Source organism: Nomascus leucogenys, chromosome 12, assembly GCF_006542625.1.
Source record: "Nomascus leucogenys isolate Asia chromosome 12, Asia_NLE_v1, whole genome shotgun sequence".
Taxonomy (NCBI): domain Eukaryota; kingdom Metazoa; phylum Chordata; class Mammalia; order Primates; family Hylobatidae; genus Nomascus; species Nomascus leucogenys.
Window position 1 is genome coordinate 67,305,398 of NC_044392.1, and position 19,243 is coordinate 67,324,640.

The 19,243-nt window shown below is 40.6% G+C and overlaps 1 protein-coding gene across 2 annotated transcripts in view; it reads right to left on the reverse strand.

Moving 5' to 3' along the window:
- FAM102B (family with sequence similarity 102 member B) overlaps nucleotides 1-19,243 on the reverse strand; it is a 77,937-nt gene that overhangs the window by 12,469 nt on the left and 46,225 nt on the right. The window contains exons 4-6 of one of the 2 annotated variants that reach the window (XM_030824964.1): nucleotides 14,922-15,038; nucleotides 10,452-10,498; nucleotides 1,994-2,097 (exon numbers count right to left, since the gene is read on the reverse strand). In XM_030824964.1, the coding sequence (XP_030680824.1) occupies nucleotides 1,994-2,097; nucleotides 10,452-10,498; nucleotides 14,922-15,038 (268 nt within the window). The remainder of the gene's footprint in view (nucleotides 1-1,993; nucleotides 2,098-10,451; nucleotides 10,499-14,921; nucleotides 15,039-19,243) is intronic. The other variant, XM_030824965.1, reaches the window with a different exon arrangement.

Here is a 19,243-nt window from a genome sequence, read left to right on the forward strand (position 1 = left end):
AGGCTAGAAAGATGAGTAGATGCCTGTTGATGAAGAACCTTCTATAAGTTTAAAGAAGAAAACAGTTCAGTGGCTTTAAGAAAGGGTGTGACATGATCAAATCTACATTTTGGGAAGAACACTTTGGCAACAGGATAAACAGGGGGCATAAGAGTGAAGGTTTTCATAATAATCCAGCTGAGAGTGAGAGATGTTTCATAGGCACAAATAGCAGGACTCAATAAGAAAGCAGAAGTTTGTGTCAGGAAAACTGAGGTAGAAAAGACAGGAGGAAAAGGTAGGAAGACTTGTGCCAGATATGCGGAATTAGAGACACCTGAGGATGCCTATTCAACAGTCACTCAATATCTACTGTGTCCCAGGCCTTCTGCTGGGGATAGAGATAAATAAGACCCGATCATGAAAAACTTAGTTAGACTCTGGCTGGGTAGAAAGAGAAACAGATGGATTTCAGTGTTACATTTGGTATGAAGTGGACCTTTCCCCAAAGCATTTGATCACATTTACATCACATAATCACATTTACATTTATGTGATAGATAAAGCCAAGGGTATAGATGGTATTGCTCAAGGAAGTGAGGGGACCAAACCCTGTGGAACATCAATATGTAAAGGGAAATTGGAGGAAGATGAAGAAGCCTCTAAGAAGCTAGAAAAGGAAAGGTCAGAGAGGTAGGAGCCAAGGGAAGAGAAAGCATCAAGAATGAATTACTGGCCATCAGATGAGACCAGAACAAATGTCCACAGGACTTGACAATCATGTATCTAGGGATAGCAGCAAGAGAGGGCAGATGATGGAAGCCAGATTGCTAATGTGTTTAGGAATAAATGGACAGTATATTCTTTCTAGAAGTTTGGCTATAAGAAGTGTGTGGTACATATATCATCTCTTGCTGATCTCTTTCTCTCTCTCTACACACACACACACACACACACACACACACACACACACAGACAGAGAGAGAGGTCTCTCTATACATTTGGGGTGGAGTGGGGGAAGAGAGAGAGCATGTGAGCACATGCGCCAGCCTGCTGGAGCCTAAGGGAGTGCAGTAGATAGAGAAGGATGTAGGGCTAAGGAGTTTTTGTTTTCATTTTTTCAATATGAGAAAGAATTCCGAATATTTTACATGCTGAAGAGAAGGAGCTAATGGAATGGTTACAAGTTCCCAAAAGATCCACTGATCCAAAACAGGAAATTTCAGAGTCACCACTATTTATAAGAAACCAAATATTTGCATATTTTAAAAGGCAGTGAAAGGGTTAATTATATCACTTCACCTTTCCCTTCTTTCAAACAATACATCCTGTTCACATAATACTGAAGAAAGAAGGAAGCTCCTAAGTCCTTTTCCTCCTGCAACCTTGACATTATCCCCACCATGCTTTTACTTCCGGAGCAGATTCTGACTGCTGCCAGAAGTGTGTCTGGAAATGTGGATCTCAAGGTGTGGTCAGGGACTAGCAGCATCAGCGACTTGTGGGAATGCCTTAGTAATACAAAACTTCAGGCTCTAACCCAGATCTACTGAATCAAACACTCTGGCTGCTGCCGCCGGCAACTTGTGTTTTCACAAGCCCTCCAGGTGACTCTGATGCACACTAGGGCTTGAGAACCACTGACAGAGGGAAAGCGATTCATGAAGAGGAGCGACACCCGAGAGGCAGAAGTTGCACTGCAGAAGTTGCAAAGTAATGGAATGGGAAAAATGGAAAAAATCCTGTAGTATTCTGTTGTACCTGTGGGGAGTAGATGCATACAGTGAGGGGAGTGTCACTGTAACATCTAGTTTTTAATCTGTCAGAGCACAATACTTCAGACAAAATAAAGCACTGGATCAACCAAGAATTACATAATTAAAACTGCTGATTCTTATTGGCCTGTTTCAAGTCAAATACCCACACAATTTTAAATCTGGAAGGGCTTTGGGAATTTTTAGGGCATCAAGTAGTCTCTCAGAAATTAAAAATCCAGTAAGCCACACATTCATACCTGCTATTCCAAGATGCACTTTGAGAGTCTCTCCACCTTTTCTATCTTCTTGCAAAGATTCAGATTCACCAGCAATTGGTATAGACATTGAAGTGGACGGAGGCCTGTAAATAAACATTTACGAACTGGAGTTGTGGGGAAGCCTCAAAGTTTACAATACTGTTATTGATTGGTGAGCTTAGTAAGCCTTGGCATAAACTGCTTGGTGATGTTACCCCTTTGAGAGTGAAAGTAATAAATATCAGCAAATAACATATAAGCATCTTTTCAAAACTTGAATAAAATTCATAAGAGAAAAAGGTTTTTTTTTTACATAACAAGAAAAGGGCTTTGTCTCCATAGAGTCCTAAAAAGAGAGGCCTCTGTCAGTGCGAACCCAGCACTGGTCAAGGGAGGGTTGCTCTAACTGTCAACTCAGGAGGCATCTTTCAGCTGAGGAAGGCAGTGCCAAGCCCTTTTGAATAAGGCTGGGAGGAGAATGCCTCGTGCCTCCTGCTTCAGAGCCTGTGCTCAAATAGTATCCATGGTTTTATCTTCTACCTTCATCTCTGTAAACAGTTCACCTGCCCAGGGAGAGTCTACAGAGAGGCCCAGTTGTTTAGATTTGTTTTTTGGATTGGATTCTCTGGGAGTAGTAATGGATCTATTTTCATTTGTTAATTCAAACTCCTATTCCACATAAAAGCTGAGAAGCAAGGAGGGGTAAGTTTAATTTCTAACAGTTTTTTTTTCTTTAAAAATTTTTGGCTGGGTGCAGTGGCTCACGCCTGTAATCTCAGCTCTTTGGGAGGCCAAGGCGGGTGGATCACCTGAGGTCAGGAGTTCGAGACTAGCCTGGCCAACATGGTGAAACCCAGTCTCTACTAAAAATACAAAAATTAGCCGGGTGTGGTGGCATGCATCTGTAGTCCCAGCTATGCAGGGGGCTGAGGCAGGAGAATCACTTGAACCCGGGAGGCAGAGGTTGCAGTGAGCCGAGATTGCGCCACTGCACTCCAGCCTGGGTGACAGAGCGAGACTCCGTCTCAGAAAAAAATTTTTTTTTTATTTTTGTAGATACATAGTAGGTATATATATACATTTATGGGTTACATGAGATATTTTGATACAGGCATGCAATGCATAATAATCACATTAGGGTAAATGGGGTATCCATCACCTCAAGCATTTATCCCTTCTTACAAACAGTCCAATTATACTCTTTTATTTTTTACTTATTTATTTTGAGACAGGGTCTCGCTTTGTCGCCCAGGTTGGAGTGCAGTGGCGCAATCATGGCTCACTGCAGCCTCCACTTCTCCAGCTCAGGCAATCCTTCTGCCTTAGCCCCCCAGTTAGTGGGGACTATAGGCACACAGAACCATGCCTGGCTTTTTTTTTACATTTAGTAGAGACTTTAAATTTTTTTTGTAGAGACGGGGGTCTCCCTATGTTGTCCAGGCTGGTCTCGAACTCCTGGGTTCAAGCAATCCATCTGCCTCAGCCTCCCAAAGTGCTGGGATGGCAGATGTGAGCCATGGCACCCAGACTCTTTCAGTTATTTTAAAACGTACCATAAATTATTGTTGACTAGTGATCCTATTGTGTTTCCTTTTTAACATAGGGATTTTTATTAGAAAACATCCCTAACCTTTTAAAAACATTTTTTTTTTTAGAGACAGGGTCTCATTATTTTGCCCAGGCTAGTCTCTAACTCCTGGTCTCAAGTGATCCTTCCACCTTGACCTACCAAAGTGCTGGGATTACAGGTGTGAGCCGCCATGCCCAGCCAATCCCTAACCTTTTGAGGCTGATATTGCAGAGGAAAACCACATCTTCCTAGAAACTATCCCTTGGTGACCAGAGATAAAACAGGGAGGTAGTTGAAGGAATCATGCAGCTGACCTGCTTTATGGCAATTCTTAAATTCTTACCCTGTTATTCTTAATGGAGTTCTCAGGCTACTAGGATTCTTGGGGTAGAGACATTACGATTGCTATTAAATCTATTGCATTTATTGACTATTTCCAGCCTAGGATCTCCTAAATTCTAGACTTAAATATCCTATTGAGACGCTTTCAAGTATTTGTCCTACAAGTACATGAAACTCAATATATCCCCAACTAAATTCATCTTTCCCAAAACTGTTTTCTTCTTGTATTCTCTCTGTAAATGTCGTTGCAATCCACAAAGTCACCAAAACTAGAATTATGGATATCACCTCTGCCTCCTTCCTAGTAACATTTTCCCATGTCCAATCAATTTCCAAATCTCAGATCCTCATTTAGTATTTTTCCTATTCATCATCTCTTCTCCATCTCCACTAATTACTTGAGTTTTGGCCTTTGTACCTTTCTCCTGGCTGACTGCAAGGGTCTCCTTGCTGGTCTGCCAATCTCTACTCCATGCTACTGTCACTGTGGTCTTTCTGAAACTTGCCTCTGAACATGTTACTCTCTTATTTAAAACCCTTCCATAGCTCCTTCGGCACAAAACTCAAATCCCTTAGAATTTGCAGTCTGGCCTAGACCTGCTTCTTCAATTACCAACAGCTGTATTTTCTTTTTTCTTTCTTTTTTCTTTTTTGAGACAGAGTTTTGCTCTTGTTTCCCAGGCTGGAGTGCAATGGTGCGCTCTGGGCTCACTGTAGCCTCCGCCTCCAGGGTTCAAGTGATTCTCCTGCCTCAGCCTCCTGAGTAGCTGGGATTACAGGGTGCCCGTCACCACGCCTGGCTAATTTTTGTATTTTTAGTAGAGACAGGGTTTCGCCATGTTGGCCAGGCTGGTCTTGAATTCCTGGCCTCAGGTGATCCATCCACCTTGGCCTCCCAAAGTGTTGGGATTGGGCGTGAGCCACCACACCCGGCCTGTATTTTCATATAATGTAAAATAGCTTTGTGGAAAAAAAAAACAAAACCCTGCATTAAATATTTCATGGGAAAAACTAATATACAGAAGAAACACAAAGAATGGAGCCTATAGGCCGGGCGCGGTGGCTCACGCCTGTAATCCCAGCACTTTGGGAGGCCGAGGAGGGTGGATCACGAGGTGAGGAGATCGAGACCATCCTGGCTAGCATGGTGAAACCCCGTCTCTACTAAAAATACAAAAAATCAGCCGGGTGAGGTGGCGGGTGCCTGTAGTCCCAGCTACTCGGGAGGCTGAGGCAGGAGAATGGCGGGGGGGCGGAGCCTGCAGTGAGCCGAGATCGTGCCACTGCACTCCAGCCTGGGCAACAGCGAGACTCCGTCACAAAAAAAAAAAAAAAAAAAAAAAAAGAATGGAGCCTATAGTCATGGTCATTAATCACTAACGGCTGACTCATGCCTGCATGTCTAAAAATTCTTACCTTTTAAAATGCCAGTTTCCTTCACAGGTGACCTGATTACAGTGTCTCTATCCCCTCTATGTCTTAGACCTGTTTTCCAACCCTCAGAACTCCCAAACATCGTCTCCTTCCCTTTCTATTCCCCTCTGGCTCCATTCTCCCTTCCAGCCTGATTCCATAGCCACAACTCTTTAAGCAACACCTTCAATTTGGCACCCCTTGTTCTGCAGTCTCAAAAAAGCCGAAGAACTGCAACCCTTGATAATATCAGCCATCTATACTAACTGCTCTGTTACTGGGGCAACTAAGCATTATGGAGAAAATTCACTGACTATGGGGACTGATAGTAAAGCAAATTTAGAATCCAAAATCTTAGCTGGGGCTTGGCAGCTCTCTTACCTCCCTGGACAACTCAGTCTTGTGGAATAAATAATCACTGAGTGCTTGCCATGTGCCAGTTTTTGTTCTATTACCCCTTTTGTTCTGAAAAGGCTTTTACATCCCTCATCTGAAATCACTTAATGTGGATCAAGTATAGAAAAAGAGATGGGATTACTTTAATTTGATTGCTTTATAGTAATGTTAAGAATATGTGAAAAACGACCTCATAAAACGACAACATTACCTACTTGACATTTCTTAAATACTCAATGCCCTGTAACGATGGCATAAACTTGTGCACACTGTTTTCTCTCCTGGGGTGTCCCTACCTACCTCCTGGGCTTAGTAAATTCCTAGTCATCCCCTAAACTTAGCTCAGTGTCCCCTTCTCAGTAAAGATTTCCCTGGCTTTCAAAGAACTGTGGCTAGGGATCCTATCCTGTGTGCCCCAGTGACACTGTATGCTGTGTGCCTGCCTCCCACATAATCAGTGAATCCCTTCAGAGCAGGGGCTGGTCTTTTCTAGCTTGTTAAGTCTTGGCATGTGGCAGGCAATCAATACACAGGTACTGAATGAATGACTGCATCCTGGGACCCTGGAAGAATTAATTCCTTAACCTCTTAGTCTCGATATCCTCACTCAAAAATATGGATAATATTTACATTACAGAGTTGTTTTAAGAATTGAGAGACAGTAACATTCGTGAAATCATTTTCACAAATGATAATTTCCTTCCTTTTGGAATATGAACACGTCAGAACCTTGCTATTCAAGAGACTTATATCACCCCTAGATCTGCTTTGCCACCAGATTCCCAAATGCCAGCAGAGTATACACTTTCTCTCTCAAAATATCTTTTTTCTTTATTAGCACTTTTCAGACTGAGTTTCATTCTTTTACAAGAGTTGTGGGTATTTGATGAGTTGTAAAGAACTATGCAATAAAGTTTACGGTAGGTGGTTAGGCTGACTTACCAGCTGTCTTCTTCATAAATTCTGGCCTTATGGTATATAATTGGTGCTTCAGAAGAATTATACAATCTATGTCACAGATCTTCTGCTCAGAAAATATTAAAACTAGGATTTAAACTTGAGACTAAGGATCTGCTGTACTCTTGTTTCTCAAGTAAATTTAAAACAATTTATATCATGAAAAATTTAAAGATAGACAAAAGCACAGAATAGTAGAATGAAGCCCTCCAGCAGCTATTTACATTTTCGTTATGGACAAAGATACTGAGTAAAGTCACGCAATTGCTCTGTTACTCGGTTTCCTCATCTGTACAGTGAGAACTTGGATTACACCAACACTTTTAAAACTGGTTTCATGATCTCCTTTAGGGACTTCTGGAAGTAGGTAGGGGAGTGTGCTCAATGGAAGATCTATTCTTATCTTACCTAAGTTAGAGGGGATATAGAGTAAAATTTTATATACTAGGATTCATAATACATTTGCTTTATTTTTGAGACAGGTCTTGCTCTGTCACCCAGCCTGGAATGCAGTGGCATGATCTTGGCTCACTGCAACCTCAGCTTCTTGGGCTTAAGGGATCCTCCCACCTCAGACTCCTGAGTAGCTGGGATTACAGGCGCACCACCATGCCTGGTAATTTTTTAATTTATTTTTTGATAGAGACAGGGTTTCACCATGTTGCCCAGGCTGGTCGTGAACTCCTGGGCTGAAGTGACCCACCTGCCTTGGCCTCCCAAAGTGTGGGATTACAGGCATAAGCCACCGTGCCTGGCCTCATAATATATTTGAGCAAAGGATTTTGTAGCTAAGTAGTCTAAAAAAAAAATCACTGGATTAGACAACTTCCAACATTCTTTTCAGCTCTGAAGTAATGTAGTTTTACATATTTGACATATATTTAAATATACCTTGATAAAACTAATTTACTTTTTACATCAGTAGTTAAAATGTTTTTCTATTCAGTACATATTCAGTATGTGCAAGTGTATGAATGTGTTAGAATTTCCCCTTTTTCAATGACATTTGAACAATTTCAAAGAGAAAAAAGCTACTGAGGGTTTGATTCTCTCAAAAAATACTTTTATGTATTTGGAATTAGGTAATGTCTGCTTATTTTTATGAATTACAAAAGTCTTTCTCTTTAAATATAAACTCCAGATTGTCAGAATTAAATTTATGGAGATAATATAAAACATTAGATGATCTACTTTCAAGCTCTTCAATATGTGAGTTTAAGTAGAGAGAGAAAAGGGAAGAGAAAGGGCAAGAAAGGGAATATCCATAAAAAGTTCATGAGAAGGAATGATCAAATTATTTTCTTCTACTAAGTTTTGCTGCTCATTTTCTTATTTTACCCTAAATCTTACTCCACTAGAAAAACAGTTACCTGAGACACCAAAAATAGTATAGCAAAATTGGTTTAATCCCAAGAAAGCAGAAAATAAAGAAGTCAGGAAACCATGGTTTATGAGAAGACAGCACAGGAAGACTAAGTTATAGGAAGATGTGTGGTTTTAATCAAGAATTGATTTTTTTTTTTTTTTTTTTTTTGAGACAGGGGCTTGCTCTGTCACCCAGGCTGGAGTATAGTGGTGCAATCTTGGCTCACTGTAACCTCTACTTCCCAGGCTCAAGCAATCTTCCCCTTAGCCTCCCAAGTAGCTGGAACCACAGGTGTGCATCACCATGCCTGATTTTTGTATTTTTTGTAGAGTGATCCTCCTGCCTCAGCCTCCCAAATTACTGGGATTACAGGCGTGAGCCACTGCGCCCAGCCAGATGTTGCTTTCTAAGTTACAGCTATTAAAAACATGAAGTTGATATATAGGGAGGTAATGTTTTCTTTAGTTTTCTATGTGTATTTTTCTCAGATATTTCAATGATATCAATGAACTTTCATTTTTAATCATTAAGTGTCCTCAAGGCTGCTGACAGGCAATCCTGCATTTCCCCATTCCATTCACGCTCACTCTCTGCGAGGACTTCTGCACACCTTCGCCTTTCTTCAAACTCCTTCCTCCATCTTCCCTGTCCTTGCTCTTCGATGAGCACCTTGTCTCCTATTTTACTAAGAAATCAGGAGCAATTGGAAAAGAACTTCTATATGCTTCAATTTCTCCTCTACCTGTGTCAGTGGCCATGTTCTCTGCCTTCCTCCCTCCAACAATCCAAGGGCGCTGTTCTAGCAACAGTCCCTTTTCTGGATGATCAGTTTTTCCCTCTTGTTGAGCCAATACTATCAGTACTCAAATATGCTATATCATCTTCCATCTTAAAAATGAACAAAACCTGCCCTACTCCAAATCCTCTTTACTTGTGACCCCATCTTTCTGTTTCTTTTTTACAGCAAAAACCCTCGTAAGAATTGTTTATACTCACTGTCTCCAATTTTTCTCCTTCCAAACTCTCTTTAACCCACACTCAAAAGGCTTTAGTCTAAGGGCATTCTACCAAAGTGCCTGCCAAAGTCATCAATAGTCTCTATACTGCAAATTCCAAGGCTCAATCCTCAGTCCTCATTTTCTGAGACCCACTCCAGCAGCGCGTGACGCAGGTGCTTATTCCTGCCTTTCTGAGGCCGTTTCTTCATTTGGTTTTCAGGACAGGACTCTGCTTTGCTTTGCTCCTCCAATCACACTGGTGGTTTCTTTGCTAGTTCTTCTTCCCAATCTCTCCGACCTCTAACACACTGGGGTGTCCCCACCTCAGTCTCTGGTCCTTTTCCATTTCTACGTGTTCCCTCTAGTTATTTATTCAAGTCTCATGGCTTTAATTACTACCTGTATGCTGATGATGTAATAATTTTCAAACTTCTATCTCCTGCCCAGATCTCCCCACTGGACTCTAGTTGATCTATCCAATTGCCTACATGACATGTCCCGCTGGATGTTAAATAGGGATCTCAAATTTAAAACGTCTAACACCCAAGCTCCCAATTTGTTCCTCTTGTCTTTCTCATCTCAACAAATGAGAGCACCATTCTTTCAGTTACTCAGGCTCAAAACCCTGGATTACTGAAAACAGCCTTTTATCTATTTATTTGTGTCCCTGTCCCCTTTGTTACTCCTACAGATTGTCTATTCCCTATCTAGCAGCCACAAGTCAGATAATTTTACTCCTCTGCTCAAAACCTCCAATAGCTTTTCTATCTCAGAGTGTGAGTGGCAGTCCTTTTTATAATGGCCACAAGACTCCTTATCATCTGACCTCATCTCCTATCACCCGCCTCTTCATTCACTCTGCTTTAGACCTGCTGCTCTCCAGGCACTACTTGAATGTGCCAAGAACACTTCTCCCTCAAGGTCTTTGTCCTTGTTTCCTCTACCTCAAATACTCTTTCCCCTAATGCCAGTGTGACTTGCTTACTTCTTAGCTTATTGTCCATTTTCCTCTTAGAATATAAGCTCCATGATGGCAGGGACTTAATCTATTTTGTTCACTGATGTTTCTCTGGTATCTAGAATATGGCCTAACACATGGTAAGGCACTTAATAGGTATTTATTGAAGAAATGAATATGTTCACTGAAGCTGTATTAAAAATTTTTGCTTATATAATTTTACCCAAAACCTGAAGATGATGAAAGACCTATAGCATTAATAATTTAGAGTATGGAGAAATCATTTGGTAATAGGGAAACATAACTTCTAAGAGGGTCAGGTCAGTCTCCCAGGGAAGAAACTATCCCTTAACTGGTATTTTCCTATAAGCGCTACAAAATATTAATGTAAAAATTTAAACAAATAAATCTTTCTTATACTTTTAGATACACAATCCATTTATTGGGTATCAACTTACGTTTTAAAACATGGGTCACCAGACATCAGTTGCATACTGATCAAAACCTAAACATAAAACAGAAATATCACGGTTATAAAAAGTTATAAAATGCTTCCTTCACAGCACCTAGTCCAATATTTTCTATTGGGAAAGCATTAAATGAAATGATTGTTGAATTGGGTTATATCCATGGGAGGCTAAGGCAGGAGGATTGTTTGAGCCCAGGAGTTTGAAGTTATAGTGAGCTATGGTCATGCCACTGCACTCTCGCCTGGGCAACAGAGCAAGACCCTGTCTCTATTAAAAAAAAAAAAAGAAGTGAGTTATATTCAATATTAAATTACTGCTCCATATAGATTAAAATCATTTTTAACATTTAAAACCTCAAAATTGCAAAAATCAGAATGGAAATAATGGAAACGAATAGCAATAATAATTCACCAGTAATAATCCTGCGGGTATGTGGCTGTGCTAATCTATCTGTCTTTATTCCCAAATTCCTGTGGTGCCTAAGTCTCTAGTAATGTTTTCCTTCAAGTTGCCACGTTGATGTTTCAAGGGATGCCGGCTGGTGGCTTCTAAGAGTAAAAAGCTTCTGGCCTTTGTTCCAGCTTTAGATCAGAATTTAAAGCTTTTTTTTTTTTTTTTTTTTTAATTATTGAGATAAGGTCTTGCTTTGTCACCCAGGCTGAAGTGCAGTGGTGCTATCACAGGTCACTGCAGTCTTAAACTCCTGGGCTCATGATCTTCTTGTTTCAGCCTTCTGAGTAGCTGGGACTATAGGTGCATGCCATGCCTGGTTAATTCTTTTCTTTTCTTTTTTTTTTTTTTTTTTTTTTTTTTTTTTGCAGAGATGGGGTCTTGCTTATGTTGTCCAAGCTGATCTTGAACTCCTGGCCTCAAGTGATCCTACCACCCTGGCCTCCCAAAGTGCTAGGATTATAGATGTGAGTCACTGTGCCCAGCCAGGATTTAAAGCTTTTCTAATACTTTCTAAGATGCTGCTATTCTCTAGTTGCTGACTACCTTTAATAGTCATAGGACCTCTTTATGTTCTTATGGGAGTAATAATGATAATGGTAATAGTAACAACATTAACCACAATCATGATTTGAGAATTCATTATGTGCCAGGCATAAAGCTATGTGTTTAATATGCATTATTTCCTTTAATTTTCAGTATTCCTATGAGAGAGCAATATTTTCATTTTAACCTCAGGGAGATTAAGTGACATTTTAAAAACCAGATAACTAGTAAAGGGCAGAGCTGAAATGTGATCCCAGGGCTGCACATAGCAAAATTCATAGTCTTAATGAATAAAAGGATATATACATTGTTGTATGTTCTCCAGCTAATGGCTGACATGTATCTTATATAGCCTTATTTCATTCCTATCTCCTCATCCCAGCACCTCCATGACTATTCTTTTTCTCTTTAAATGCCAAATCTATCCTGCTGCACTGATTTCCTCATCATCTCTTCTTTCATAGAACCCTGAGGTCTGCTTTCCAGCTCCATCCAAACTGCACTCTTGAATATCATGGATGTCTCTCAGAAAGGAGATGAAGATGGCACATACAGCTTTTAAGGAACTGAATAGTTAAGTAGAACAGAGATGTGGGACAGTAGTTGTAAAAGATGAGAGGTTAATTTTTGTCCTTTTTTATAAATATGGGAGATCACTGTTTCTTTATATGTTGATGAGGACGGTTCATTCAAGGTAGAGATGATGAGAGGAGGGGATAAACTAAGGGGTAAAGCTCTTGATTAGGCAAACTTTGGATTCCAGAAGCCAAGAGGTAGGACTGACTTCTGACAGGAGAGGGGACATGCCATCCATTGTAACAGGAGATGAAAAGGATAAGGCGGGAGAGGCAGGTAAAGTCTATGATGGGAAAATGAGGGAATTTGAGTTTAATGGCTTCTGTTTTCTCAATAGGATAACACAAGGTCAGTATCCGAGAGCAAGAATAATGTGTTGGGATACGAGGAGAAAAAAGGTATGAGACAGAATATCTAAAATTGAGAAAGGAAGCATATGAACGAAGTAGAGTATGATTGCCAGATGGCAGTGAGCATGGCTTCAGTAATGGCAGCTAGTCTGGTTGTGTGATTCTCTTCAGCAATGCTCAGCATGCAAGGGTAGATATTTAATAACTGAGTTCAACAAAAGTTGGGGATTATTCAGACAATGCAGGGAGACAGGGACAGAGGAGCCAGGACTATTTTTTTTTTTATTTTTTTTTTATTTTTTTTAGAGATGGGGTTCTCACTATGTTGCCCAGACTGGTCTTGAACTCCTGGCCTTATGGAACCATGCAATTTAAGCTGGATAAACAGGGAAGTGGAAGCAAGTCAGAGCTGATGGATAGTGGGAAAGTGGTAAGGTTAAAGACAGCTAAGTGAGTAGGAGAGTAAGAGGACTGGAAACATAAGAGATAGTGGTAGGAGGAAGAAAACTTTAAATTGAAATTTTTTTGGGGTGAAGTTTCTAGGAGTAAAAAGGTCTAGACTCTAGAGTGTGACCATGGGAGTAGGAACTGAGATGAGGAGGAGGAAAATATTGCTGGAGATAGGGAGTTTAAGGAACTGAGAAGCCTTAGACTCATAGAAGATCAGCTATCAGGAGAGAAAATATAGATAAGGTAGTCCACAAGGCTAGCTTGCCCGCACAGATGGTGAAGCCATGGAAAAATGATGACCTGAGAAGAGATATAGAGAAAAACTGTGAGCCAGGAGCTAACTCATCAATGGATAGGAGCGAGAAGGTATCTAAGGGGTCAGGAGATGGCAGAGATTAGGAAAGGAGAGAGTGTTATAACTGAATGGCGTGATCTTCAAAGAGTATGTTTTTTTTTTTTTGGTAAGACAAAGTGGGAGACATGGTGTGGAAGGATGAATGGGAAGCCAAAAGGAAACTACTCCATGAGTTGGCTCTTAGGAATGTGAGGGTCTGAAATTAAAAAGTTATTTAAATTTCCAATGAAAACACTGTCATTCAGAGAAGAATTATCCATCTTTTCATATAAGAAATATGAGGAAATGGCCGGGCGTGGTGGCTCACGCCTGTAATCCCAGCACTTTGGGAGGCCAAGGTGGGTGGATCACGAGGTCAGGAGATAGAGACCATCCTGGCTAACACAGTGAAACGCTGTCTCTACTAAAAATACAAAAAATTAGCTGGGCGAGGTGGCGGGCGCCTGTAGTCCCAGCTACGTGGGAGGCTGAGGCAGGAGAATGGCATGAACCCCGGGGGGCAGAGCCTGCAGTGAGCCGAGATCGCGCCACTGCACTCCAGCCTGGGTGAAAGGGCGAGACTCTGTCTCAAAAACAACAACAACAACAAAAAAAAACAAAAAGAAATATGAGGAAATAAGAACCCTGACCAGGCAGCAGAAGATATGCACTCTGGTCCCAGCTCTGCCACTGACTACTTTTGTGAGATAGTTTCAGCTCTTCATCTATCAAACATGAATAACAACCTATCCTCATCTGTCTAACCCTGTTCATCTTATGGAGATATGGGCAAGTGCTTTGAAAACTTTTTAGAGTTATAAAACCACATGATGTGTACAGAAGTTTATACTGTGGTACTTTTCTAATTTCTTCCTTGTCTTCTGAACATTTTCCTTCCCATGTCAACTCTCTGTCCCACCTTTCTTTCCAGCTGCTAAATTTGTGTGAGGGTTACAAAAACCACTTAATGCATTGGACTGGCTATAATAACCATTTTACACATTTTCATATGTTCAGAGCTTAAGATTTGCTGCAAAAAAGTTTGAAAACTGTAGAGTATAAGGTAATTCTTTGCTTCACTAGCTTTTGAACACCAGTTTTTATTCAGAATTATTTTCCTTTCTTATTAGATAACTTATCATTAGGTTAGGGGTAACCTAACTGAAACACTGCAAAAGGTCTGTCTAATGGGGTTTCCTAGGTGCAAAGTGCTTTACAAATATTTTCTCAATTAATCTCATTTAACACTACAATTAACTCTATGAAGTATATGTTCGCACTCATTACTAGAGTACATGGCTCCTGATGGTACTTGGAAAAAGCCGGGCAGATGCCCAGAAGTGGGTTCCATCTGTCACTTCACTAGTTTACAAGAGAACCCAGTGGCTTCTATGTACCCATCACAGCTGCTCTGTAAATCACCTTATGGGAGCTACAAACATTTTAAGGTATTCATTAATTCATCATGCTCCTTCCTCCCAATGAGCTCTTACGTTGTAGTGGTGTATGTATTCTCTGAATGTTCAAAACAGCAAAGAAAAATACCTTAGGACCATGAAGGTGAACATTTGTTACTTTTCACTGCATTTGTGACTTAGATGGGGTTTTTCCCTAGGTGATGAATACTTCAGTGGTATGCTCAGTTTATCATATCAGCATTGATTCACATCTCGTCCTTGACAATATATACATATGCTTATTTAAAGGCAGATAATCTTATTTCTTGACAAGTAAATCCTGAAACGTGCTTACTTTAAGAATGGAATTATCCTGTCTTGTATTTTTGGTATCATAGCCTTCCAGTAAACAGCGGCGAGTGGTATTTCCTGATCCAGCAAACTCTGCCAGGTTTAGATCTGCAAAGCCCAGCTATGAAAAGAAAGAGAACTATATTAATAGACTATCTAGTAGGCTTCTATCATATGCTCCTTAAAATAAATATTCAACCCGTACCCTAGACAGGTTTTCTCCAACTTCATTTATTTGCAATTTTTGACATCTTAATACCTGTTCTATTATTTGCTTTGTGTTTTTAAATTGGTTCACCTTTTATATGAATTTATTTATTTATTCTACTCTTGTGTTCAGCAACAGGATCTTTGAAATCAGATTTGATGTGGTAAATATATTTTTTCTATATACATTAAAAAATATATATTACTGTTAAAGTAAAAATAATATATATCAAACAGCTAAAATCATTGCAAGTAGTGGTATTTACACCACCCTGTGGGAAATACTAGCAAACCAAGAGTGACAATTTGCATATACCAGAGAAGAATGATTAGACTCTTCTCTCCCTATTCTGGGTCCGGCTCTATGCCAAGTTAACCACTGGTGAAGGCAGATAGTTGCAAGTTATTAAGTTTTCACTCCCCATGCAAGAACTGGAGTGACTTAAGTGAATCACCTATTTTCTTTGGTAGCAGTGCCTTCTCTTTCACTGCCTTCCACATTTGCCTTGCTGATCATCCTTAAACTGAATCTCTCTTTATGAAACCTAATTCCTCCCTTTCTCAGAGCTCTGCCCCGCATCAACCCTCTCCGCTGCTGTCAGAAGTTCAGCTCAAACCTGTTCCTTCTTGTTATTACTGCCCAGGTTCAGTCCTCATTTTCTGCAGTGCCAAAGGTTGCCCTATAGTCTTTCCTCTGATGTTGCTCAACCCTGTTTCTCATTTCCATGTGGTACAACAAATCAACCCCATTATATCATTATATCATTTTTTGAGCAACCTAAGTCTATATACAGTCTTTTTATTAACAACAAAAAAATGAATTGAGTTGCAACTTATTAAGCATGTTTCCATAAATACACAATAAAAAGTATTACACATTTCAAAAACTGCTGTGATTCTAAGTTGTTTGCCTTAGGATTTTAAAACACACAGTGGGCACATATAAATGGCATTCAAGATGAATATTTTAATTGCAGGCTGGAGCATTATTTTAATAGCTTTTAATTGGTACAAAAAGAATGAAGAATAAGAACCCAGAGAGCAGTTGAAGGGCCACAAGCCCCAAATGCAGTAAGTCAGACACACATCAGGCAGCAGTAATACCCACCTAAGTTGCACATGGTTACTCTAGTCTTATTGCCTCTCTTTTTTTTTGAGATGGAGTCTCGCTCTGTCACCCAGGCTGGAGTGCAGTGGCATGATCTTGGTTCACTGCAAGCTCCGCCTCCCGGCTTCACGCCATTCTCCTGCCTCAGCCTCCTGAGTAGCTGGGACTACAGGCACCCGCCACCACGCCCGGCTAATTTTTTTTTTGTATTTTTAGTAGAGATGGGGCTTCACCATGTTAGCCAGGATGGTCTCGATCTCCTGACCTTGTGATCCACCCGCCTTAGTCTCCCAAAGTGCTAGGATTACAGGCATGAGCCACCGCGCCCGGCTGTCTTATTGCCTCTCTTAGAGGGGCAAAAGATCAGCAGAAAAAGCCTGGATATGTCCAGGACAAAGCCATATCCAACTGGGCATGTGAATACTTAAATGACTGATCACACATTATCAGTGCACCCTATTATGATTCATACATTATCCTTCTCGTTGACCCTCCAACATTGCTTTCTCATCCTCACTCTCTGCTGATGACCTTACTTCCTATTTCAATCGGAAAATTAAAGCAATCAAAAGAGCACTTAACTTCCATAAGCTTTTACTGCCAGTGACATCCACTCACCTACCTGCATCTGTGCCCACATGCTTGCTTTCCCACTTACAGTACTGTCTGAGGCCAACCACTCTCCTCTCGCCCACTCACGTTAATCACTTCAGTTATTCTTTCTGCTCCTGTGCATTCTAAAATTTCCCTTCTCTGCTGCATCGTTCCCAAAAGCACACAGACATGCTGAATTTTCTTCTACTTTAATCAACAAAAGAAAACAAAACAAAACCTCACCCTTCGTCTCTCTCCAGGCTATTGAACCATTTTTCTGGCCCTCTTGACAGCAAAATTTCTTGTAAGAGTTTTTATTTTATTTTATTTTATTTTAAGTACTGGGGTGCATGTGCAGGATATGCAGGTTTGTCACATAGTTTGCCATAGTGATTTACTGCACCTATCAACCCATCGCCTAGGTATTAAGCCCAGCATGCAATAGCTATTTTTCCTGATGCTTTTGCTCCCCCCACCCCCTTCCGACAGGCCCCAGTGTGTGCTGATCCCCTCCCTCTGTCCACGTGATCGACATTTGTTCAGGTTGCACTTATAAGTGAGAACATGCAGCGTTTGGTTTTCTGTTCCTGCATAAGTTTGCTGAGGATAATGGATTCCAGCTCCATCCATGTCCCTGAAAAGGACATGATCTCATTCCTCTTGAAAGAGTTTTCTCTGCGGTCTCCTATTCCTCTGTGCCTGGCTACCTGGCCAACTTCATTTCCTCCTTCTCCTCATTTACTCTGGCAGCCACAATGTCCTCTTTCTTGAAAATGCCAAGATCACTTCAAGGCCTTCAGCACTTACTGTTCTTTTGCGGGAAATGCTGTCTCTCAGATTTTCTTATAGCTTTGTCTTTTACTCCATTCAGGTCAATGTTTAAAAGTCATCTCTCTAAAGGGGCCTTCCCTGACCATCCTATATCACATCCCTCTTCCCTCCCTTACCCTGTAGTTACCGCCTTCCACCCCTTACCCGCTCTGTTTTTCTCCTTAGTAGTTACCATCACATCATGTACACACATATTTCATATTTGCTTATTGTCTGTCCCTCCAACGACCCCTGCTCCCATTAGCATGTAAGCTCCACAAATGCAGGGGTTTTTGTCTGTTTTGTTCACTGCTGTATCTCCAGTACTTAGAATAGTACCAAGAACAGTGCCTGGCACTTAATACATATTTGTTGAATAAAAGAATAGCTCATTGGCTTACCATCTACTATTGTAATGTTGGTATATTACAATGTCAATAAGTTAAAAAAGGGGAGAATCTGATCAGTGCCTCTTATGCCTGCATGTTTATGTCCCCCCAAAATTCATATGTTGAAACCCTAACCCCCAAAAGGGTTAGGTGGCAGGGCCTATAAGAGGTAATTAGGTCATGAGAGTGGAGTCCTCAAGAATGGATTAATGCCCTTTTAAAAAGACACAAGAGAGCTTGCTTCCTTTTTCTCTGCTCTCTGCCATTTGAGGACACCATGAGATGACAGACATCTGCAAAGCAGAAAGCAGGCCCTCACCAGACTGGATCCACCAGCACCTTGATCTTGGACTTCTCAGCCTCCAGAAATGTGGGAAATAAACGTTGTTTAAATCACCTAATGTATGGTAATCTCCTATAGCATCCCAAACTAACTAAGACAGCCCCTATGAAGAAAGTATGTTAAAAGGTGGGGCATGTCAATGTGATATTTCAGGCTAAAAGTTACTAATGAGTAAAGTCAATATTATCAAGCATCTTTTATATGACAGGCCCAGTTGTAGACACTGGGAAACAGTGATGAACAGGACACCTACTCTGCCTTGAAAGAGCTTATATTCTAATGAAGAACCAGAAAGTCTATGTTTCCTTATGATTTTTTTTTTGGCTTCACTGAGTAACTGTCTCATGAAATGGCATATATACATAAACGCTAGCTGTATTTGTCCCAGATATTAATTCATTCATGAAATAATCTTCAGCATCCACATTTCAGGTAATATGGAAGTCATTCCTACTCTTATAGTTTAATAGGGGAGGGCAGAAAAGTGAACAGATTCTTTAACGCAGTGTGAAAGTGCTGTGATAGAGGAAGACACAGTTACAAGAAAGAGAGGAAAAGAAAAATTCTCAGTGGGGAGAGATGCCTAAGCTGAGTCTTTAATGATACATGAGTTGACAGGACAAGAGGAGGGAGAAATATAAGCATGGCAGGAAAAAACATCAAGTTACAAATCAAAAGGCTAAGATAGCATGGGATACTCCAGGAGGTTTGTGAGGGTGGTATGTGTGAGGTATAAGGATGAGTGTATGAGTGTTTATGTGTGTGTTCATGTGCAGATGACAGTAGAGATGACAAGATGTGTCTTACATGCCAGACACATGTAAATTAAGAAATTTTAATTTTCCTTCATAAGCAATGAATAGCTGCTAAAGGAC